The sequence below is a fragment of the Rhamphochromis longiceps genome, linkage group LG3 (assembly GCF_057381845.1).
Source record: "Rhamphochromis longiceps isolate RC_006_pf linkage group LG3, R_longiceps_female_GT1.1, whole genome shotgun sequence".
NCBI lineage: Eukaryota > Metazoa > Chordata > Actinopteri > Cichliformes > Cichlidae > Rhamphochromis > Rhamphochromis longiceps.
In genome coordinates, this window is record NC_140559.1 from 45,837,653 (window position 1) to 45,863,652 (window position 26,000).

The 26,000-nt window shown below is 42.7% G+C and overlaps 1 protein-coding gene across 3 annotated transcripts in view; it reads left to right on the forward strand.

Moving 5' to 3' along the window:
• nwd2 (NACHT and WD repeat domain containing 2) overlaps positions 1-26,000 on the forward strand; it is a 60,580-nt gene that overhangs the window by 23,704 nt on the left and 10,876 nt on the right. For 2 of the 3 annotated variants that reach the window (XM_085399727.1, XM_085399735.1), the window contains exons 4-7: positions 1,123-1,239; positions 19,992-20,195; positions 22,010-22,160; positions 24,029-24,618. In XM_085399727.1, the coding sequence (XP_085255853.1) occupies positions 1,123-1,239; positions 19,992-20,195; positions 22,010-22,160; positions 24,029-24,618 (1,062 nt within the window). Of the gene's footprint in view, positions 1-1,122; positions 1,240-13,975; positions 14,317-19,991; positions 20,196-22,009; positions 22,161-24,028; positions 24,619-26,000 lie in introns of those variants that run through there. The other variant, XM_085399742.1, reaches the window with a different exon arrangement.

The window sequence follows — 26,000 nt, forward strand, 5'->3', positions numbered from 1 at the left end:
AAATACAGGGAGAATTTACATTAATTTTATGGTTAGTTGCTGGCCCGTACTGACGATTTGTATACTCTGCACATCTATAGTACTCTGGTGCATCCCAGAAAGTGAAGCATACCTGTGTACTGTAGGTGTTTAGCTTAAATTTTCAGCATACACCTGGTAGTTGGCTCAAATCAAATTCACACCATAAACAGACTGCTCTAGAGCTCGGTACCGGGCCACTACCACCCCCTCTACAGAGTCTTTGTGTGATTGTTTTGGTCCACACCCAGGTGTAATTACTGTGTTCACAAAGGGAAATCAAACCTGACTTTGATTCAAACTGACTAAACTCTGCAGGTGTGAAAACACCCCAAGAAGAACTTGGCAGCACATTTTAGGTTTGCACATTTGCATCTAAACAAGCAACAAGACGTCTGAAACGACGTCCTTTAGAACGGACGAGACTAAAGTGAGGACGTTTGGCCGTAATGCACGGCGCCATATTTGTCGAAAGCCAGGAACAGCATTACAGAATAAACATGGTATACCAACTGTCAGCACAGTGGTGGAGGAGTGGGCTTGTTCTGCAGCCACAGGAACTCGGTACTATGCAGTCATTGAATTGACCATATACTCCTCTGTACACCAGTGTTTTCTAGAGTCAAATGTGAGGTCATCTGTCCCACAGCTAGAGCTGAAACTGGGTCATGCAACAGGACAACGAGCCCAAGCACAACAGCAAATCTGCAACAGAATGGCTGAAAAAGAAAAGAATCAAACTGCTGTCAAAGTCCAGACCTCAGCGTGACTGAAATGCAACTTCAATGAACTGAGGCAGCAGCGCTGTAAAGTGGGCTAAAAATCCTCCACAACCATGTGACACACTGATAAAATCATTGCTGCTGAAGGTGGTTCTACAAGCTATTGAGTCATGAGCCATGCTACAGTAACTGTAGCTCCAAAAGTAGCACCGAATTTAAATGAGTGCAGATGGGAATAATAATATATTTTGCCTAAACTGGTAATGAATTATAAAGTATTAAGCTGCTGCAAGGCACAATTTCCAGAACAATAATGATTCTGCATGTCTCTAATTTGTCTTTGTTCTTATTAAAACTGAGAATTGCTTGTTTGCGTGTTCAGGTGGTGGACCTGTACTGGGGGGTCGATCCAGAGGAGTGGGACAGTCCAGAGCTGCAGCGACTCAGAATGAAACTCCTGGAGGAATGTCTGAAGACCTCGGCTGGACCGTGCTTTGTCGTGAGTATCGTGCACTGCGTAGGTTATCCTTTTTAATGATCTGTTGACTTTGTGTTTACACGATAAGTACAAAAAATTCTGTAAAGAAAGCGTTTCCTTCTGCGACTGTTATTCGTTTCGTTACTTGCCTCTGATGTGGGATTAAAACTGGGCTGTTTTTGGGCTCACGTTCCTTTGAGTGAAATCGCATTTTACTTTTAGACCTGTCTTTGTGCTGAAACAAAGACTTTGACGAACCTTCGAAATCCTTTTGTGCAGCTTTTGTGTGGAGTGTGTGTGCAATCAATGTGTGTTTATTCTGTTTGACAGCGGACAATACGACAATACATGGGCCGCCTTTTTTCTGTTTTTCAGCGTGTACAGTTGTTAAAGGGGCCATCCTCCTTTCAGAGAATAGCATTCGAACAGTAACAAAAATAAAACTACCTCACCAAAGTAACAAAAATGCTCTGTCGCCTGTCAGCATGAATGATATGACAGTATTTCCTACAAATGGCGATTGTATTAGCGCTGGAAGCTCAATGCAAACTTAAAGATGCGCTTAAAGATGTGAAGACCTCTGGAAGGAGAGAGAATGGTGTGATACATCTTTACGCTTGACAGTTCAGTGATCTTTTTTTAGATAATTTTAGGGCACATAAAAAGGAAAAAAAAAACCAGGCCCAAGGAGGAAAGGATGGAGACAGGACTGCACCGAGGAAAACGACAGGAAGAGAAATTGATGGTGAATTATTCAAATGGAACAGATCCATTTCTAGAGGTTGAAATTGAGGTGAGAGATCACAGGGAGACATAATGCATTATGGGTGTAGCAGGAGCGCTGGTCTCTAGAGGGAATAATCCCCATCCTCGGAATGACTTTTGTATTTCCTTCTTCTCCTATCGTCCACGCACTGCTGCCTACTGCTATTCTAATTCAGCTGTTGTCATCGCCGTCTGTCACAAACACATTTCACTACATCTCAGATTCATCGTACCTCGTATCCAGTGGAGTGAGGCTACTTATTTCGAGCACTTCCTCCAGCTGATTAAAACAAGACACCTAATGCCGCATGGGGAAATTTCATTCGCTGGACGGATACAGTATATTTAATAGTTCTTAATATGGCATCGAGACTCCTAACTCATCAGTTTTCTTGAACGTAAACCGACCTCAGCCCAGCTGAGTAAGTAAGTGAGAAACCAGAGTCAAGCTTTTGTTTGGAGCTGTAAAATGAAGCCTTTGCAGTTAAGGGTTGCAGTTCCTCAAAAGTCCACTAAGTGCACATCAGCCTTGAAGCATGAGTGCTATAACCATTGTAAGCGTTTTGAGTGGATATGCAACAGTTTGCAAGCTCAAAGATTTCTATGGAAGTGCACTTCTTGCGACATCTTTTCTCCCGGCACTCTGTCGCAGCATTTCCCAATGTTTCTGTGATATAGCGTCAGCCCAAGCAGGCTAAACTGGCCTAAAATGATCACATGCGATTTAAAAGGAAGTGGCACAACCTCCTCTTTGTGCCGCTGCCCGGTGTTTGTCGTAGTGTTGAACACGCCGCACTGATTTCATTCATTCCTGTCGCCTCTCTGCTCTCTGTCCCTGCTGCAATTTCACCAATTTAACCCCAACTGACCTCCGAGCAACACCACACTGCACACTCAGGGAAAGTAGACACAGGTACACACACACACACACACACACACACACACACACACACACACACACACACACACACACACACACCTTTGTTCTGTCTCCAATCCACCTTTCTTCTTCTATCCTACTTTCCAGCGTACAAACAAACACCCTCACAGGACGTTGCAAACAGAGCACAGTGACCTGAGGGAGACTGAGAATCACCTCGGGTGTTTTCTAACTTTGGGTGATCGAGACTGTTCCACACACCCGTACACAAGCATGCACACATCCTCCCCCATCTGGCTGCTTAAATCTTTAATAGAATATTCTAGTCCTGCGCTCCCCGTGGTGAATGTATTTATGCCGAGGAGTCCGCAACACCTCCACAGGATTAAGTCCCATTCAGACTTGTCAAAGCCAGCTGCTGCGCTCCCTGCAGCGCGGCTCCCTGTCGTCGCCACGCAGGCCGTTCGGGCGGGATGGCGGCCCCGTTTCCAGGACTGGGGAGCTCAAAGTGGCGGCGGCAGGCCCTTTGATCTGGGACTTGGATCCTCATTTATGACAGTTCTGGGTTGTCTGAGCTGTCTCTGGAGTCCCGTTTATTTTTACAGGGCGGTAGACCTAGATATATATGTGAGGATGGGGAGCATGTCAACAGAATTTAAGATCTTGTTGTTTCAACAACAAGGTAGGTCGTAGGTTTTAAGGATGTGAGGCTGTGTGAGGATTCAGTTTTCTCATTTTGCATCCTTTACGTTTATTTATCTTATTTGTTTTTGTATTTTACATCCTTGCAAACTCAGCTGCAGTCTCTCGTGGTTTCCAGACACAGTTATCTTCAGACCTTCTCAGGGGCTGTCCAAGTGTCACCCCAGCTAACACACATACACAAACACGTGGCAGTAAGAGGAGACTTCAAAGACAGACAGGTCTGCCGGGTATGCAGCCCACAATGACTGTCACAGAGCCCAGTGCATCGACCAGAGAGGAGGGATGGCCAGAAGAAAGGAAAGAGATGAAGGAATAAACTATGAAAAGCTACTTTTTTTCCTGCATGCAGACACTACAGAGGGAACAGAGGGAAAGGATTGACGTGTAGTGTAGGTGTGTTTCTTGCTGCTACAGAGGATCTGTGAAACAACAGGAAACCTTTTACACTTTGTTTGGTACGTACATGGCTCTCTACATATGCTTCCATGCTGTGCTGTACTCAGATTCTAACTCACAGCTTTGACACCTTGTCTAACATATCTCGCTTCTAATAACTGAAACAAAAACGTTCATTTTCTCTCTTGCCACAAGGGGTCGCCACAGCGGGTAGCGCTGCATGGTTTGTTTGGCAGCTTTAAAGCCATTCCTGACTGATCTGTGCCCAGTGAATGCAGTAACCACGACACCATTGCATGCACTAACTAAACTACTGCAATATTGTGCTACTGAGATGGCCACATGTTCACATTCAAATCACAGCAACGGTTGCCTCAAGGTGCTTTATACTATAAGGTAAAGATCCACGTTTGTTCTCTTACTTCTCTCTTCTCTAAAGTTACCTGCAAGCTCATGTGCATTCGATAATCAGACAATCCTCTCACCTTCTTGGCAGTTGAAGTGATTACAGATGAGACCTTTGATTGACATGTAACACCTTGGTAAACACAGTAAAGGCGATCAGAGCTGGGAACCATCAGCAATAAAGGGATGAGTGAATTGTTTCCTGTGCAGATGCCTCGAGCCGTTCCTCTCTCGAGCTACATAAGTTTAACACGTTTCTGTTGCTAGCATCCAATAAGAGCATGATATAAGTTATAGATCATGGTTGGGCAATATGTGAAGTTTTCAGCAGATCAAGCCACAACCTTACAGAGTTCTGCAGTCAAGTTTCAGCTTAGTTCAATTTTAGTGCTGTAGTGAAACACAAGAATAATTGGCTCAAGGTATTTTACATTGTAAGGTGAAGACCCTACAGTAATACTGAAATGGTTGGACGTGGGAGTTACAAGTTAATTGTTAACCAAATAGAACAACCCCAACCAACCTCCCTGAGCCTGGCTCTGCTGGAGGTTTCTTCCTGTTAAAAGGATCCCACTATCGCCAAAGTACGGAGCCCCGCAAGGGACATTGGAGAGAAAAAAAATAAAGATGAACTTCTGTGAGATCTCGCTAAAGTTTTGCGAGTTCCTGAGCTACTTTTGCGAGATCTCGCAAAATAGGCTGCTCCTTCGCAGGTTGTATTTGAAGGTCGATTACGTCACAGCCGGGCGACAAAGGCTGTTCCAATTCGAATGCCACTCCAAATGCGTCCGTCATTAACCCCGAATTTGATGGATGGGTTGGGTGTATCCTTTGTTCTCCAACCTATCCCATAATTCATAGCGTGGCCCAGCCAATTCCAGTTTCCAACAATGGCGGCAGCTACTTAGAGTAAGAAAGAGTAATCTTAAAACTATCTTGCAAAAGTTCATGTTCATTTTTTTTTTCTCCCATGTCCCTTGTGGGGCTCAAAGAAGGTCGTCTCATTGTTGAGGTTTTCTCTGTATTATTGTAGGGTCTTTATTTTATATTATAAAGTACCTTGAGGCAACTGTTTGAATTGAATAGAAGTCTCAGTGACAGTAAATCAGCAAAATAAAATTGGAAAATAAAAAATCTGTTAATAAAAAAAAATCTTGTCCTACTATAAGAAAAGTAAAGAACTGGAGAACACTCACACAAAACAAAACACATCAAAATTCAGCAAACTAACAATGATGTTGCTTATATAAAATAATTTGCAAAGCAAATAAAGAAAACAAAGAGAAACTACTACGGCAGTGTGAGCTTTCCTTCTACAGGAATTCTTCTCTTTCATAACAGTAGTTTGATTTCCATTTAAGAAGCAAAATGAAGGTGGGCTGAGAGCTTCGGTCTGGCATCACAGCTTTCAATGATGAGGTGCAGGTGTCCCAGCTGCAGCACACACATGCAGGCTGTTTTTAATTAGGATGACATGCCTCCTCATTTCCTGCCTTTCTATCATCTTAGCCCCTCCCACCATCAGCTTTAAGTAACGTCAGCAAAGCTGCATCACCTGTCACACACAAGCATCACCTGTTTATAACACAGACTGATAGATGTCAGTGACTTTGTTTCTCAGCTGCTTCTTTAGATCGTGGCGTGATGTTGCTTTTTGGGATCTTTCAGCCTGCTTCACGTCATCACACAGGCTTTGTTGAGGTGATTCAGCAGGTTTGCTGTAATCAGGCCTGTGTGTGTCAAAAAAATGCAGCTAATCACAGTTGATTCATGATTTAACAAGGGCGGGCAGTTACTTCCACACATGGCCAGGTACGCTTGGATCTCTTTTTCTTTTAAAAAATGAAGACATGATTTTAAAAACTGCATTTTGTATTTACAATGTGTTTGATGATCTGAAACATGTCAGTGTGACAAATACGTTTTTCACAGCGCTGCAAGTGTTAGCGAGAGAAACACCAGAGGCACGGCGAGAATGTGCGACCATCTAGATTTGGAGTCGCCTCACTTCATAAGACAGGCTCGACTGTTATATAACCAGCTTTGTTATTGGATGTGTCAGTCTTTCTTTATGAGTAACAGCCACATGCAGCGAGCGTCACTCAAAATGCACAACTCAACACAAGACAGGTGCCAGTGCGGGGCTGTGAAACAGACACACACACACACCTGGCTACGAGGGGCTTTTCTCTAACCTGCCGATGCAATAAAGCTGGTCTCCATGGCAATGGTAGGGGTTGGCATGGTGATGGTGTCACTGACCCGGAGATTAAGCATGACAATGAGCCATGACTTTTTTTTTTTCCTTTTCCTTTTCCTTTTTCTTTTCTTGTCCTTCGCTCTCCAGTGGTCTCAGATTTCCCCCCGTTACAAAAAAACTAAACTAAACTAAAACTTGACGATCGCCTCAAGGAAACGTATCAGCAAACTGTTCCGGCTCTGCTTCCCCAGCTTTACTGGATGTAAGAGGATAGTTGAGGATACTGTAGCTCGTGTTTGTTTCCCACTGCTTCTCCTCCATTCAGTTAACATGATGTAAGCGCTAATACGATATCCCAGACCTCTTTTCTTCAATGATACTGGAAATTATGTCTTCATGCTTGTGGAAAGATTGCTCCGATTCAAGCGTAGCTTCTTGGACAGTGTGAAGTGTTTATGCAAATCCATCCGACACGCTTATTCTAAGCAAGTTTTGGCCACAGAGTGTTTGTACTGAGGGTCAGGATGCATACTGGTATTAAACCTACCCAGCTCTTGACTGCACTGATAAGCTGCTCCTCACAGCTTCAGAAAATCAAATGCTTTTCAAGTGGTGGGAACATTTCTTGACCTTTTATTTCTTTATCTTAACCTTCAACTCAAAATCCAGATCATCTACTGTTATTTTAGTCCATCTGGATATATTTTCTTACTCTCCTGAACGCATTTGTTCCCACTCAGCTGCAAATCTTAAAAAAAAATCATGCCACAGAAAGGCTCATGAATTTCAAATGGGTGCTGCAGTTTTTTTTATACAATGCATTACTCATGCAGGAGTAATTAGGATATATTTTAGGGGCTTCTTAAAGCAGCAGGAAAACATGTGGGACTGAAATATTGTTCCAGTGTTCATTTAAAGAAGACCTCCCATGTGCAAAGCTCAGCCTTCAGACAGCTTTAGATGCTGAGTTTGAGGCAGTTTTCTTCACTCGTTGCCTGTTTGATGTCAAAGGAAGTAAATACCCTAAATACACAGAGACACACAGGTTGCAAAGAAGCTCCGCCCTCCTGTTGCTCATACTATCCGGTCGTTAAGTGATGACATGACGAATCCTACTTCCGGGCCTAAAGTAGTCTGCGTTTAATATGGCTTTTGTGTTGTTAACATGTTTAATGCTTTGTATTTTCTTCTATTTAATCTCAAAAAGCTCCTAAAACAGTCAGTGATCACTGTTGACCTCCCTCGGCTTTTATTACCGCTAATCATTTATTTAAGCTCAGTTTTTAAAACCTTAGGATGTACAGCCCAGCCCATGCAGCAGTATATGAATGGCTAACCTCGTATTGTGGATGGATTATCTCAGTTGTTCTCCTGGCTGAAGTTTGGTCCTTTTACAGCATCCTGCCATGCAATTACATTTGTTCCTGACCACCGACAACACTCACGTTAACTTTTATCGAGTGGAAAAAAAGTTAGCTTGTTTATATTATGCTAACATAGCTGTGTCGCTAGCGGTCACGTAGCACATCATTATATACCAGCTAGCCAAACTTCAGTAACCCTACAAACGTCACTGCTGTTTAGTTTTCTGTCTTCATTTATGCTGGAAGTGATAACAGAGCTGTACGTTTTAATTTGTTTCCAAAACCCCGCAGTCAGGACATGCTATATTGTATTTAGATAGAAGCTAGCGAGCTAACTTCCTGCTAACTTCTAACTCCGTTAAATGTCATAAATTCCGTTTTAATCGATGCCTGGATGTTAAACTCAATTGTTACACCTGGTAGAGCAGAACGCTGATCATTTTATTAAAGATGAAAGACTTTAGACAGTTTTTCAACTCTCAGTAATGCCATAGTGATCGTTTGATATATGGACCTGCAGCGGAGTTTAGGCCCAGACACGGCTAGTGACGTCAGACTTAACGACCAGATAGGCTGTCACCAGGCCATTAATGAAGTCATATTTTTGAAGCCTCATTAGATGAGATTAGTTTTTTCTTCTTGGCATATCAAAATTGTAACAAGTGAGGGGGTGCATCTGAATTTGAACCCACCCACTCATTCGCTAATGACTTGTTAATCAAATCATTAGCCAATGAGCAAATCCTGGACAACCCTCCTTTCTGACACTCAGAATGACCCAAATTCACAAAATGGATCATAAACTCTGCAGGAAGTGTTCACAGAGTCAGCAGGCCGTTTTCCCCAGACCAGTGAAACCCAAAGTGTGGGCCCGGGCCCCTGGTGGGCTGCAAAGGTACTGCAGGGGTGTGAATTAAGTGAATTTAAAAAAAGGCAGGTTCAAGGCACTTATGCATTTGGATTCACTTACCATATTTCATATTATATACTAGCGTATCATACATGTACTTTGAAATCTGCATTTAAAAGTTTCGCTTTTAGCAGTATTGCTTTTTTTAAAGCCACAAGTTACCGTACATGGATGAGAGAGTTGAGTGCCCTAATCAGCTGGTGCTGTTTAGCTGGGTTATCAAACTGGATTTATAAACTGCATATGTGCAATGCACAGAGATACATATCAGATTAGTGCTAAGCAACTAATAAAAATCCAAGAATTTCACTCCCCCATATAAAGCACAAACATGTTGGGTGGATGCAACATCATAACATTCGTTAGATAATACGTTAATTGTGCTCCAAATATAACAAACAGCATAATCACATTGAAGAAGTCCAATCCAAGTCGTGGATGAGTCTCAGCTGCCTGTGTTAGAAGACCTATCAGTCACTCAGTAATGGATCGATGGGCTATAAAAAAAAATTTTCACCCCACTCCAGGAAGCCAAAACTAATTTTAGGCCCCAAACATGCTTTTTCATGCTGTAACACAGGAGTCCTTTTGGAGCCAGTCTCAAGTAGATCCTAGAAAATATGCTGTTTTTGCACTTCTGCATTGGCGTCATGTATAAGCTCTAAAGGCTGGTTTATTCTATCTATTTAGGACAGCCAGTCAGAAGAAGTAAATGGACAGTAGATGAATCAGAGGAGAACGTGACTGCACCAAGAAACAGTATGACATGGATAAAGAATACACAAATCAGTTCAGATTTGAACAGTTTTTTAACCATTCTGTTCTAGTGAAGTCAAAATGATGGTGAAAAACTAATTTCTTGCAAAATTACCATGACGATTGGCACATACTACATGCTGATAGGCTCCAGTTTGCACATAGTGAGATGTAACACAGCTCTCAGTGTCAGAAAAAAACGTTTTTTTCTCTCATCATCTGCTTCTGTTCAGAGCCATATTTCCCTCTGCTGTGCAAAAGCTTATGCAGCAAATACCCGAACAGTTGACTGTGTGTTTCATTGATTAATTGACCGTGTGAGTGATTGATTTGCTAATTCATACTGTAGCTGTGCACAAAATCTTTGCTGCCTCTCTCAGCTGGCTCATCAGATAAAGTGCACTTAGTCAGAGTATATAGCCCCTTACCATCAACCCCCCCCCCCCCTTTTCAAGGATAAAAAAAACAGAGTAGAGAAAGCGGGAGGGAGGCAGAGTTGGCACTGCCATTTGGCCACTGTGTGCTTTGCTATTGCCACTTTGGCTTCATGTGTTTTCTGCACAACCTAAAGTGTATTAAGAAGTAACTTCTCTCAAAAGACTAGCATATGGAGTGACACACTCACACACACAAGAAGGAAGTTGTCAGCTTCCAGGCAGTAATCCACCATTGCGTATCTGCTCTCCGGCTAAGACACGGGTGTTAAAGCCACCCGGACAATATTTGCAATTTATTTGTTTCTTCATTTACAGTTTGACTTCAGTAAGCTAAGTAGGTGACAGAAGTGACAGACGGGTGGATTGGTGTGAGTGTCTGTGTCTGTGTAGGCATCTGAACACCTGATTTTGTAATTTTGATAGGAAGCATCAGATGGTTTTATCTTAATCCCCATCTCTACACACACACACACACACACACACACACACACACACACACACACACACACACACACACACACACACACACACACACACACACGTGCATGCACACAGCTACTCCATTCGCCCTACATCACTGGGATGCAAGCTGACAGAGACTTTGTCAGCAACTTGGAGAGTGACTGTTCTCTCCTCTCTCTACCTCTCTCTCTCACACACACATGCACGCACACACACACTCAGTATTACTATAGCTCAGCCCAGTGCCTCCATCCTCTCCGACACATCACTGCAGTGCCGTGAGTCACAGAAGGTCATCTGAGGTAGGCAGATGAGTTGACCTGCAGGGCATTTCAGTGTTCACAGGTTCCTGGAAGATCTAAGCTGCACCTAAACATTGATTCTGAAATAGGTTGATCTTACATAACGTAAAAAAATGGCTGGATCAAAATGGTCACTGCCCACCTGAGTGTCCCCAATGTGGATAACTGCTGAACTCTGTGGCTTTCTCCATGTGCCTGAGCAGCGTGTATGGTGCTGTAGCAAGAGGTGAGTTCAATATAGAGTTTGGAGGAGTGGAAGAACATCTGTGTTTCTTTTGGCTCTGAAGAAAGCCATCAGCTAGCTTAACTACAAAGACCAATGGCCATTCATTCTAAGATCAATTATTATTATTATTATTATTATAGTTCATTAGAGCACATCCACTGTATTCTACTCTGTTGTACTTGCTGCTACAATAGAGCCAGGCTACTTTAAACTCAATCTGATATACAAGAATAGGCAGTGCTATCCAGTTTTTAAAATATGTTTGAAAATACAAATGCTGAAATACAAATTTAACCTCCAGATTTAATTAGATTGTCCAGTTATTAAAGCAAATAGACTCACTGCACGAGAAAAACAAATTCTCACAGATTCTCACAGCTTATGTCAGTCAGACACATAGAGTTACATTTATAAAATCTTCAAGGGACCCCAACAAGATCACTTTAAAAAGGAAAACGTGATCATCAGTTGGTTTGAGTGTTGTTTTAGTTCTGTACAAGCCCACTGGACACTTTCTCCTGAGAAAAAGGAAAAACTTTAGGCACCTTATTAGGTACACCTGTTCAACTGCTCATTGGAATAAATACCTAATGAACCAATCACATAACATCTCAGTGCATTTCGACATGTAGACATGGTCAAGACGACCTGCTGCAGTTCAAACTGAGCATCAGAATGTGGCATGGTTGTTAGTCTGAGTATTTCATAAACTCCTGATCTGCTGAAATTGTCCCTCACGACCATCTCTATGGTTTAAAGAAAAAGGTCTGAAAGTGACCAGAATGCTTCATACTGACAGGAAAGAAAGAGTAACCTAAATGCAGAAGCGCGTCTCTGGACAAACATTGAACCTTAAAGCAGAAGACCGCTCCGAGTGCGACTGCTGTCAGCTAAAAAACAGGACGCTAAGGCCTCAGCTTTGGTGGGCTCACAGGACATTGTTTGATCTGATGAGTCTTGATTTGTGTTGCGACATTCAAATTTTAGGATCAGAATTTGGTGTAAACAACAGGTGTTGTGGTGTAATGGTGTGTGTGTTGGGGGGATTTATTGGCACCCTTTGGGCCCCTTAGTATCAGCAGAGCATCATTTAAACACCTAAATACCGTTGCTAACCATGTCCATCCTTTCTGATCGCTGCTTCGATCAGGATAAGAAACACATGTCAACATGAACCTGGAATCTGGGACGTTTGGAACACCTCGTTGAACCATAAAGAATCAAAACAGCTCTGAAGGCGCAAACTTGGGTCCAACCCAGTGTTCCTAACGAAGAGGTCAAAGGGCAGTGAAAATCTTTCCAAAAGGCACCAACACCAGAGCACAGATCCAGTTTGGTGGCTGAAGGTTTGCACACTTACTTCCTGCACATGTATCTTCATGCTGTCCCAGTAGCTCAGTCTCAGATGTTGCTGCTTGTACAGAACACAAAACCTGTGTTATCACATTGATCTCAGTGAGGTTTCAGGTTGTTTGTTGGTTTAAGTAACAAAAGGAAATGCGATATTTTTGTCTTTGTTTTTGGAGTGCAAATGTTAAAAAAGACAAGAAACCACATGGTTTTCTTCATTCTCTCTTATTTGGAGCACTCTGAGCCAAACAGTTCATTCGTTACTTGAAACATTTTGGGCTTGGATCCAGCTCATGACACAACTGAAGATAGCGAGCAGCCTGCCCTACTTTTCTGTGAAACTCTTTATTTTGGCAGGAAGAGCAGGCGGGGAGTCGCGCACAGGGGGAATCCCAGCCTTCTCCTGACATTTCTTGCTTGTATTGTGTCTGTCTTTTAAATTTGCCTGGCACTTATTTTGCTCTCACATTGGCATTCTTGTTTTAATGGGCTTCTTGCTTTATTGGAAATAAAGTCACAGTAGCGCTAAGCCTGTTGTTTCATAAAAGCCCTTAGCTTTGCTTTTTGTTGCCAGAGCACCATCTTTAATATGCTGTTGCACTCAAACACGGCACACCTCCTCCTCCGAAGCAACTGACACAACCATCTTGTACGTTCAAACGAACGCTCGCTACATGGACACAAAACTGGTTGAATGTAAATGAATCTCACTCAGGCGACGGTAGGCCGTCCTACGGACACATGCCGTCATCTGATCGTTCTCTGCATCTTCTCCCACTGCGACTGCCAAGAGAACAAGAAGTCCAGCGTGGAACGGCTTTGAATCGTCATTGAAGAGGGGGGCGTACTGTCGCCGTGGCTTTCCCGCTCATCAGAGCTCGCCGTCATTTGGCTTGTAGCTCGCACGGTTTGTGTCATGACACGTGGAGTAAAGATCAGCTGGTTTTACAAAGGAGGTCTTCTAGTATCTTATTTATTTTTGCTCTCATTGTCCTCAGATGAGGCTGATAGAGAGCAGCGAGAAAGGCGCCAGAAAATGGCCCAGATGATTTCTAGTGGTATTGAATGTGCTGTCACTCCAAAGCTGACGGGAAGCTCGACGGCTCACTGGAACTCTTGGCAGATATGCCACGCGGAGTTCGAGATAATAGCGGGATGAAGAGGCTGTGATTTGATTCGATGCTGCCTAATTATTCGTCCACTCTTTGCAGTGTTCTTGCATCTGACTTAGAAGATTGTGGATGAGATTGTGGGTATTGGCTTGGCATATGATGGTGATGATAATAACCTTTACTTATAGCACACAAATTCAATTTCACAATCCTAACTTCCACTTCCCTTTAATTAGTGCATTCAGTTCCTTTCCTTCAAAACAGCCCCGTCTGCTCTATATGAAAAGCAAATCTGCTTATTTTCTCTAATACTGCTTATTACTGGGAATTAGAAAATTTGGACCATGTCTGTGCATTTTACAGCCACTTGTCATTCAAATGTTTTTGTGCACCAGCAGAACAAATCTGTTTTTTGAGATTGTCGCTTATGTTTAAGGGTGCGCTCTGCTTTATTTGAATATATATATATCTATTAGGGGTGCAACGATATTCGTATCGATATTGAACCGTTCGATACAGTGCTTTCGGTTCGGTACGCATATGTATCGAACAATACAACATTTGTAATTTATTTTATCAACTTTCCTTCTGACGATGCTGTCTGTGTTGAGCGCTCAGTGAATCTGCGTTCGACTACTCCGCCTAGGCTGCACTGTCGAGCGCAGATCCACTGAGCGCTCAACACAGACAGCATAGTCAGGAGGAAGAGCGCAGGGCAAGCTAGCAAGACAGAAGTTAAGCTCTCCTTGCAAGATGGACCTCCCCCACCCTCATTCAGATCTGGCGTTTGGAATTATTTTGGTTTTCATGTGACGTATGACCCTGAAGGTAAGCAAGTCATGGACTAAAGTAAAACAGTATGTTGGATGTGCCATGCAATGCTTAATTACATTGGTGTGAACTAGTGTGTTAGCGCAGTTAGCTCGTTAACTTGTTGGCCGTCTAGCCCCATGCACGGAGTGATCGGCGGTAGCTCGTTAACGGAGATTTGCCGTGTTGTGGCGTTAAGGTCATTTCAACGAGATTAACCTGAAAGCACTAGTGGGAACACAACGAATATGACTGCACATTTACACCGACATCATCCTAGTGCAAAGACAAAAACAACAAGCATGCTACTAACTTTAGCCGAGTCATTTAGACAGCTGTTAGCACGTGATTCTCCTTATATGTTTAATATGCTGCTGAGAATCTAGCCCAGAAGAAGCGGATAGTATAGCTTTTATTTTGGAAAGAGACATTTCTCTGTAATAAACTCTCTTTTCCAAAGATGAGTGATTCCTCAATCAGATACAGGGCTTGCAAAATCGCTAGCCCGACGTCCCGGAGCTAGCGATTTTTCCAGTCAGGCTACAAAAATCTCTCTGCCCTGCCCGTCGGGCTATTGTAGGAAAAATATATGTCAATGCTTTTGCATTCTTTCAGAAATGTAGCTGGGTAATTATGTCATTGGCATCGGTGAGCCACTGTCAATATGTGACATATTGAAATCGTGTTTGAATTTGCACTTGTTTTTTGCTTTCACTTTGCAATGACAGCACTGATCTGTGAGTGATGATAATTTGTGCACCAATTCCTCTGACATCGTCTTATTAATCGTTAGCTTACTATGCAAACATGACAAGTGAAATCTCCCGCAGCAAGCTTAAACATGTGAGAGGTTGATCGCGCAGAGAATCGCTGAGCTTATGTGAGTCCGTGTGTAAAAGTAGCAGGATTTATATTTCAGTTCTGCTGAGCCAAATAAGACAGGTCGGGGTGAAGAAGTGACAGCCAAAGAAAAGCTTACCACAAAACGGAGAAGTTATGACAAATCAGACTATAAGGCAAAAAGAAAGTGCAGCTTTATGGTTTCATGGACAAAAGAATTTCTGTGGCTGCGATATGATGAGCTAAATAACAGAGGTGGGACCAAGTCATTGTTTTGCAAGTCTCAAGTAAGTCTCAAGTCTTTATCCTCAAGTCTCAAGTCAAGTCTCAAGTAATGTCAGGCAAAGTCCGAGTCAAGTCACAAGTCTGAAATTTTGAATTTCAAGTCCTTTCGAGTCTTTAAAAAAAAAAAAAGAAAAAATAATGTTGCAGTTATGCTAAATGTAAATATTAGACCATGTAATTTTTAAATCTGTGTTTTTCTCAACACATGACAAAATAGTGAACTTAGAAAATATACACAAATTGTGAAATTGCACCTCTTTAAAATGCAGCTCAATTAAACTTAGCTCCAAGAATAATTTTCACCGACAGTTCTGAGATAAGCTGCATGTTATTCTTGGATGCGGTTGTAGGACCGGCTTTAAAATCGCATGACAAAAATATCATACATATTAAAAAAAACTGCATCACCAACGTAGCCTGGACAACATTTGCTAGTTAGATGAAGTCAGCTATCTCATCGTAGCATATTTATATGCATATTTATAATTATACGCTTCTTGGAGTGAGTGCACACACTCGTGAAGTTTAGTAACTTCAGGTCACTGCAACAAGCCCAGGTACAGTTTACCGACGGATGGGTACAGGACCTTGAAATGCACCGTGTAGAACAAACGACCATCGTACGTATCATAAGTTTACCAGTCTCACAAATCGTCGTCATAAATACACATTCCTTAACCGTTTATTAATATAACCTTTGAGCTCAACGGTAATTAATTAGTAGTGGAAATAATTTCTGGTACCCATCACAGAAATGCAGCAGTGACAATAATATTGTATGTTGTAATCGTACTGGACAATTAGTGATACAAAACAACTGTTTTATCCTGTGAATAAAAGTATATGTTTTTGTCAATGTACCATAATAACAGAAGCGAAACGCAATATTGTGTCAGGACAATTCACTATTTATGCACAATAAATAAAGGAGCATAGCGCGACAATTTCTGTTCAGCGCCAGACTTGCTTGTAACCTATATCACCAATTATGTTAAGAAAAATGACGCATTAACTACAACAGCAGACTGACCTTTGTGGAAATGCTTGGAGCAGACTAACCTGTGAGCTGGAGTGTTCTAGGACGTTATATTTGGTCTTTGAATGGCTGCAATCCAGGCCATCCGTCGCCTCTTTGTTACTTCGGAAACATGGCTCGAACAATTTCTCTTCAACGACGTAATCCGATAACAACCGATCTCTTTACCCGTCGGCTTCCCGTGGCTGTCATGCGACCGGCTATTGCAGTTAATAATACAACAGCTTCTTGACATTTTTGTGTTTCTTTTTATCGCTGTGTGACTGATTTCAATTGAAAGGCTGTGTGCGCTAGTACCTCTTGCCACGAGTTCCCAGAATCCTTTGCGGTTTTACCCCTGAATGACGTCACATTTTCAATCTCTATATAATATGCATGTTAAATTTTATATTTGGGGTAAAATATCAAGTCTTTTCAAGTAAACCGGTTCAAGTCCAATTCAAGTCCCAAGTCATTGGTGTAAAAGTCCAAGTCAAGTCACAAGTCTTAGAACATTTTTTCAAGTCAAGTCTAAAGTCATAAAATTAATGACTCGAGTCTGACTCGAGTCCAAGTCATGTGACTCGAGTCCACACCTCTGCTAAATAACCAGGGCTGCACATAAGTGGTCCGCAGGTGCGCATTCGCTGTCAAAATAAAAAACGCGCACAAGGGTTAGGGTTAAATTTAAAAACTGTACTTTTGAGTTAAAATATATATTTATAATTTTAATAAATGACAAATTAAAAATGCATGAACATTTTTTTGTATCGAAAAAATATCGAACCGTGACACCAAAGTATCGAACCGAACCGAACCGAACCGTGAATTTTGTGTATCGTTGCACCCCTAATATCTATATATGTATATATGCTTGACTTTGATCACCCTCATGGTTACAGGTGGGCTGGAGCCTATTCCAGCTGCATGGAGACAGCAGGAGATGGGGTACAGCCTGTGACAGGACTAGAAGATAGAGACAAAGAGACAGACAACCATTCAGATATACGGGGAATTTAGAATAACTTGTTCTCATTAACTGCATCTCTTTGGATTCTGAAAGGAAACCTGAATACTTAAGGTGGTAAAACCACACAAACGCAGTCCAGCCAGATGGTGGATTTAAACCCAGACCATTCCCTGCTGTAAGGCAACAGCGCTAACCTCTGAAAATGTTCCCTTTTTAAGTCATTTTAATTGTTACTGTATTGAAAGCACATGTCAGAAGCAAGATTCAGGAAAAATCAGAACAGGTATTATAATAAAAACATCTACCTCAACATGCCTTATACACTGAGTTTCGAGCAACAAGGGCCGAGTTGGCAGCTGCTTTTTTGCATGAAGCTGAAGCCTAAATCAGATGCCTCTGCAAACTCCTGAAAAATAGTCCTGTGTAATATGGCAGCTTCATGCCTTATTTCCCTCTTCAAATGACATACATTCAGGTGTATATATTTCCATAATATATAAGAATGTTTGCATGTTAGCCACCGGGTTGGTTTCAGTTTGAAAGCAGGATGCAGACAGGTCTGTGTTTGTGCCTGCAGGAGAGTCGGAGCACTTTCGTTTTCATGCTTGCGTGCAGAAACCTGCCTGTGGACACGTACAATACTGGCTACCAGGCACCAAAATAATTTGAAGTGTATTTTTCTCATGTCATCGTGTTAGCATAGGTTTAGGAAATATTAAAAATACTGCAACGGTATTCATTGTGTACTGCCCACCCACTGCAATACAGATCAATCCCACTGGTTGCCTGTCTGCACCTCTGCATACAGCATGAAGAGAAAATAATGCATACCTGCCGGCCACTTCATTAGTAACATGTTGCTAGTGCTTGGTTGGCATAACAAGTAAAAAAAAGTCTTTTTGTTTGAGTAAAAAGACAAAAATTTGATTGAGTTGTCACGAAAAAAAGTTTCTGAGCTCTGTGGGTAAAAGCGTATACTGCTTATCCACCTCATGGTGTAATCATCAGTCAACCTGACAGGTTAGCATATAGCATCAATATAGCAGCTGAAAACATCAAGTTGCTGCCATGTAATTAGCTCATATGCGCATTAACAAGCATCTGAACACACACACACACAAGGCTTCTGATTGTTGAGTAGCCAACTCAAAGTCACTGCCTTGACCGATGCTCAGGAGGTAAAGCAACTCATCTACTCATCAGAAGGTTGACGATTTGCTCTAGTCTGTATACTAAAGTACCCATAGGCAAGAAACCGAAGCCCAAATCGCTCCTTGTGCAAAAAAAAATGCTTGTTAATAAGGCATGATGTATTAATCGCTTTGGGTGCTCATGTATAGTAAGAAGGCACTAAATAAGAAGCAGTCCATTTACCTTTTTAACCTCGTTTGGATCCATTCATAAATTCAAAAAAGTTTTATTAAAATAGTGCCAAATTGCAACAGCAGAGGTCTCAAAACATAAGTTAAAGATCCTACAATAACACAGAGAAAGCCCAAAAATCAGGCAGCCACCTGTGAGCAAACGCTTGGCAACAGTGGGAAGGAAAACCTCCCCTTTAACCAGAAGAAACCTCTGACTGAACCAGGCCCATCTGCTGCGACTGGTTGGGGGTGAGGCGAGGAAGACCGGACAAGAGACAGACTTGTTAGGGCAGCGGTCTCCAACCTTTTTGCGCCACGGACCGGTTTATGCCCGACAATATTTTCATGGACCGGCCTTTAAGGTGTCTCAGATAAATACAACAAAATAAAACCAGTACCGGTACCGAAAAAAAGAAAATTTATTCATAACACACGTGAGAAGACCCAGGAAAACCGAGTAAACGATAAAAACGATAACAAAATAACGCTGAAAAACGATAAAAAACCTGAAAACTATACATTTCACACCTGAACCTCAACTCTCGCGGCCCGGTACCAAACGACTCACGGACCTGAATTAGGGAACATAAGTGTATAGAAGTCAGCAGAACAGGTGAAACAGTATTAGGACATTTTCATGGTTCTTTACCTGCTTTTTTTAATGTCTTGAGTGTTTCTGGCTCATGTATGAAGGGTTAAACAAACAGTAACTAATAAAATAAATAACTGGTGGAAAGCTTGTGTCTCCTTCTGTAAACTAAAGGTTTCTCTTTCACAGCGCTGTATGTTGTGATATTTGTGTGATAGTGATTAACTTTTGGTGAGCATTATTTCTGAACCCTCACCGAATAAATATTTCTGTGTGGGGAAAAGAGGCGCATCATTTCCTTACTGTAACTGTCGCGTAAAGCAATTTCCATCCTCCATAAAGCTGTCATCGCTCAGCACGGTGCGCACGGGAGTGGGGATTGCGGCAGCAGTTACATCCCTGCCGTCACAAAGTGGCTGCTTGATGTGCCCACCGCACCGCGTGTGCGCCCGTGGCTCTGAAATTGCTTTAAATAAGTCGCACTGTGCGCATCATTGACTTCGCCATTCACCCCGCGCCACTGATCCAAAAAATAGAGCCCCCGAAACTGTCGCGACGAGACGCATTTCCCGCCTCTCCTTCTCACCTCGCCCTCTTCCTTTCTCTCTTTCTCCTTTTTCTTTCCATCAGGGTCTGGTGGGAGAAAAGTACGGCAGCATCCGAGTGCCGGGGGAGGTGGAATCGGCGGAGTTTGAGATGATCTTGGATGCAGCGGTGGAGGCGGGGCTGGACACACACATCCTGGAAGAGTGGTACTGCAGGGATGAAAACTCGGTGCCACCCGCATACTACCTCAAACCCAAAGCCCAAATGCTCAAGAACTACCAGAACTCTGTGAGTCCAGAGCTTCAATCGCACTCAGTCACACTAACAGGAGGCTCCCGCTGTTCGTGTCCTTGATTTTTGTGTGGAATGAATTAAATTCAGCGTGCAGGAAAAAGAAGAGCAGCTGTTCTTTGAGGTCGATGAGTGAACTTTGTCTTTTTAAATGTTTCACATCCTTGCAAATCAGCCTGAAAAGCCACTTAAAGAATCTGTTAGCAACATTTATTTTAAATAAAACGTCCAAGGTCTGCCTTTAACTTTCAAGAAGTAGTACGCCTCAGTTTTCTTAAGTACACCATCTTGATGTTCTCTTGAGCTTCGCTGAAGTAAAAAAAAAAGTGCTGTGAAAGACTTTGATGATAAAAATAATCACAGAGAAAATTCAAGATTTAAGCATTAAAGAGAACCAGTCGTTTTGCGTTTCCTTACTCGATGTCATACATAAACACACCGGCCATTTTTTTTAGGTACACTTCGTCGCACATTTTTTAACACAGATATTTGTAGGGTCAAAAACTTCAACCTGAGCATCAGAATGAGGAAGAAAGATCATTTTAGGTACTTTGAACATGGCGATGGAAAAATCTGAAAGTCTGAGCAACGTTTAAACAGCACAGCCTACAGCCAGGTATTGTTTCTGACCATGTCTGTCTGTGAAGGTTCTCAGTCATCCAGGTCATCGTAGTCAAAGGAGCTTGCAAAGAAAAGCGTCTGGACTTCTTTAAGTTGCTTGAAGACGTTTCACCTCTCATCCGAGAAGCTTCTTCAGTTCTAAGGTCAAATGGTGGAGAGTCCCAGATATAAACCTTTGAGTTCCCTACCCAGACGCCTTAACGCCCACTCACATCCTGAGCCATCTGATCTCAGGAATTCGCATGATAAGGTGGGGCCAGGTTTCACAATGAGCTCACCCGAAACCCTGGCTGATTGGGACCCACACCCAGTTTCACACCTTGGCCCAGGCGATTAGAGGATCATCAGGGGGTCCTTTTGTCCCTCTGTGGGGGGTTACTCCCACTAGGTTTAAATCGGGGACTCCCCACCATTTGACCTTAGAACTGAAGAAGCTTCTCGGATGAGAGGTGAAACGTCTTCAAGCAACTTAAAGAAGTCCAGACGCTTTTCTTTGCAAGCTCCTTTGACTTCTGACCATGTCCAACCCTTTATGACCAAAGTGAACCCATCTTCTGATAACACCATGTCACAAAGCTCAGAATGTCTCACACTGGTTGTTTGAGCATGACAATGAGTTCACTGTACTCAGATGATCTCCACAGTGATCAGATCTCAGTCCAGTAGAGCATCTTTGGGATGTTGTGGAATGGGAGCTGCGTGATCCTGTCATGTCAGTATGGACAGAAATCTCTGAGGAATGTTTCCAGGACCTCGTTGAATCTGTGCCATGAAGAATTAAAGCAGTTCTGAAGGCAAAACAGGGTCTAATCATGTACTAGTGAGGCATATATAATAAGTCCAAGTAATCTCTTCAGAACATCCATGCTTCTTTGTAGACAGTTTTTGAGTGACTCTCAGTTAGAGGAATAGCTCTAATATGTTCATCTTTATGAGCAAAGAAGCCCCACCCCCTTTTCTTCAAACCTTCTGTTTGCATGTGGCAACCAATCAGAATAAAATGAACCTAAAGGGAGAGGAGCTAAAGTCAGCTTTATGATGAGCTTGTTTCATATGAAACACTTGAATGTTTCCTGTGTCGCCGCACACGTCTTCTTGCACAGAAGCGAGTGACAGCACTCGCTCCGTACATGGTAAGAGTCCATGCTGTGCAGTCAGACTGTCCTCTCTCTGCCCCCTCTTCTGCTTAGATGGAGTCAAGCAGCGTAGTCAAGACCAAGAACGACAAGGCCTGGAGGAACGTGTCAGAGGAGATCAAGAGGATCTTCCGAACGGCGGTGCTGCAGCTGCAAGAGAAAGGGACCATGAAGAGCGCTCAGGCCAAGAAATTCCTTTGCTCTGGTAAATTTCACGTCTGCTTTTTCTTTTCATGTCATACTTTTCTCGATACCTTCTTTTCAAATAGGAACACGTCTTTGTCTGCTGGACTGCTGCTCACTTTTATGTTTCTGGCTTTTCATTTGGTTTTTGAAAATTATTGGAATTTTAGATTTTAAAAAATTGATTTGTTTCTTCTGTGATACCTCGCTGGATGTTTTCAAGTTTTAAAAAGTCGGCTTGGGGTTGTTACAATGATGTTACAATAAAAGCCAGCTAATTTCTCCTTACAATTGTTCAATAATGAAAAAAGTTTGTTGGTCGCAGCCTCGATTGCTACAGTAAATAAAACACACGGTGAGTTTATTCCTAATAAATAAATTAAAAAGTTGTTTTATGCGCACAACATAAAATACCCAATTAAAGAACACTTATATGCCAAGGTTGCAACTGGCTGGAATAAAAACAACATTAACCTTTGTGGGGAACAGAAAATCACACGGCAAAGGCCGTATATTTAATAAGTGAGCCTGTCACCTTGTAACTAAATTGATAACAAGAGATGAGATGCAATCAGGATCTATCAGAGTCACCTCAGCGGACGACAGTGATTGATCGATCACATATTCACATATTCGAGTTATTTATCCAAGCAGCGTGTCGCAGTGTCAGACAACCCTTCTTTTTTTAATCAGAAAGAAGCTGATGGTTGCCTTTCACAACTTTTTATTATTATTTATTATTATTATTATTGTTGCGAGTCTGTTTTCTGTGTTGTCTGTGCCCCATAGCAGCAGGGGTGTGTCTAAATGGAGATGTATGTGGTGGCACTTGCCCTGGTTGTAAGTAGATGGCAACAGATTTTTGCATTTCATTCATCACAAGCAGATTTCACACAGTTGATAACGCGACTGCGTTCAATCACAAACCGACTGAATACTAGAGACTGGCTTCTGATTGTTTCTTATTTATTGCCACTTTGATGCATCAAAGTTGCTTCGAAGACAGCAACTGACTGCAATTGGTGCAGACCTGGTCCCCGTCTCAGAAGCAGTTATTTCAAAGGCAAGGATTGCGAGTTAAGTGCACAAAGTTGCAGCTGCAGTCTCCAACCATGGTGTTTTTCTAGTGTGACTGCAGAACAATGTGTCATTGCAAGTATACAATGAGAGTAATAGAATATGAATCTAAATGAACTCTCAGGGCAGCCATATTTCCGATGCATGTTTAAAATGAATAAAATAAGAAATTAAAATCATTACAACTTGCTGAAGTTGCATCTAATTTTCTGACTCTCTCTGCATTAAAAGTCACCTCTATAAAAGGCGGTCCATCTGCTTTTCTTTTCTGATGCTGTCACAGTGCAAGCAACACACTACTAATGACACTTTAATGACAGTCTTATCAACCAGGCACAGTTTAGTCGTTTAAATTGTGGAAATCGGGAATAATACGAGCTAATTAAGGAGTGTCGCTTAGAGTTTTATCATTTTAGATAACAAGGACGCTTCTAGTTTTTATGCACATTAATTGAAGAGTCTGTGGAGGAAGTTGTGCGGTCTCCCAGAACTCCCAGCATTCCTTTCACTCTTTGTCTCTTCCCCTCCGTCATTAGCAGACTGCCCTGTGAGCTCAGCTGAAAGCAGAGTTTCAGTCAGTGGGCTCTTTGTGGGCGAGCCTGTGATACAGTTCAGTAAAGCTGCATTGTAAGACTTTTACAAACCTTCTTGTGAATAAGATTCAAGAGAAATATAATGGGAGGCTAAAAGCTCCTTAAACCTGTTCCGTTCTGCTCGTGTCATGTCATGAATTTTTACCTTTGCAGGTTGCTCGTGGGTTTTGTGTGCTACTCGAATATGATCAATTAAAAAATGTCTTTTTTCTTCTTTCAGCCTTGGAGGATGAATTAGACTTTGCCCTTGGGAAACAAACGCCTGCCTTTCTCAGGAAATGTGTCTGCTACATTCGCAAGATCTCCAACTTTGACCGCTTCGCCAAACTCCCTGAGATGGCTCGCTACATGGACATCGTGGTCAGCAGCGATCGGGTCATGCGCAACCAGGAGGCCTACGAACGCCTCCTGAAGGTGCGGGATGAGTTCATCCCCACGGTCGTGGCCGCCTCCAATCTCCGCGTCTATTCTTCTGTCACCCACTGCGACATGAAGTTAGGCTACTCCCAAGAAGTGGAAAGCCACTATGTAGAAGGTCTGTGCAAGCAGTTCTACGAGGACATGGTGGACGTCATCCAGGCCACGGTCCAGCAGAACTTTGACACGGAGTCTGACCCGCTGTACGACGAGATCCTGCAGCACCTGTCCCTGTGTAAGTCCTACGCGGCCCTCTACGAGTACAAGACCGAGTCTCTGGATTACGTGCAGGAGTATCTGATGCCATCTAAGGGGAGCAGGACAAGCCCTCTAGTGGTGTACGGGGGACCCTGCACCGGAAAGACGCTGCTGCTGTCCGAGGTGGCAAAACAGGTGAGGCATGCAGGCGGTAACTTCGTCTTTTTGTGCCACCCACGTCTCAGTTTTCCTCTCATTTTGGCTCTCGCTGTGCGTTCGCGCTCGTCTGTCTGATCCAAGCACGTGTCCATCTTTGTACAACAGAGCATGAGGGAGCGTGAGACTGTTCATCTCTTCTCATCAAACGCTTGCTTGACCATCTGTGTGTCTGCCAAGAGGCAGTCCATCACCATGCACATGCTTCTAATTTCCCACGAAGCCATGCAACTGCGTGTGTACACGTTTGCCTACATCTGTGTGGAACTTCTGGAAAGTTTGCTTATTGAAACAGTTGCAATGGGTACATTTATTGTTCAGTGGAAGCCAATGTGTGTGTGTGGACTTCTCTTTGTGCACACGCACCTCACTCTCTGTTCACTCTCCGGCTTTTGTGTGCCATCTGGCCGCCCGGCTACATTAAGATCACACTGTAGCCAAGATCACACAGCAGACACCCACACATCCACCCCTCCTGTCCAACCTTTGTAATAAATCTCACATTTATTTTAAGCACCATTCAAGTATTTGCCCAAAAGCGGAGCTATAGAGGTGGTATAAAAATGTTACAAGGTGCAACAAAATGATGATGAAAGCCTAAAGTTCAGCGGTAAAGATTTCCGGGAGACGACAGGAAAAGTTTTAAACTTCAAAGTAAAAGGATGAGTGGGAGGGTGTAAGAAGACGCTGCAGTTTAAACAGCAACATTAAAACGATCTATGGTATGGACTGCTTATCTGTTTTCTACGATCTGGTGACTGTGGACGCCGTCCGAGTACAGTGAACTCGTTGTCGTGTTCAGGACACCAGTTTGAGATGATTGTGTTGCCATCAGAAGATGGTTCACTGTGGTCATACACAATCACACCACAGCAAGCCTGAACTGCTTTCACGTTGTTTACACCAAATTCTGACCCAACATCTGAAAGCTGCGGCAGAAATCGAGACTCATGAGATCAGGCAACATTTTTACAATCTTCTATTTTGTTTTGGTGAATCTTTTTTCAAACGTTATCCTCAGTTTCCTGTTCTTAGCTGATAGGAGAGGCACTCAGTGTGGTTTTCTGCTGCCACAGCTCATCTGCTTCAGGGATTCGCAGGTGTTTTTCTGCATATCTTAGCTGCAACAAGTGGTTATTTGACTTATTGTTGCCTTCCTATCAGCTTAAAGCAGTCTGATCTTTCCCTGATGATCTTTGATGTCAACAAGGCGTTTTCGCACAGAGATCTTTCTCTCTAAACTCTAGAGACGGTTAGTGGAAAAATCCCAGCAGATCGGCAGTTTATGGAATACTCACACCAGCATCTCTGGTACCAACAACAATGCTCAGTTTGAACTTCAGCATTAACCCGTGTATTAG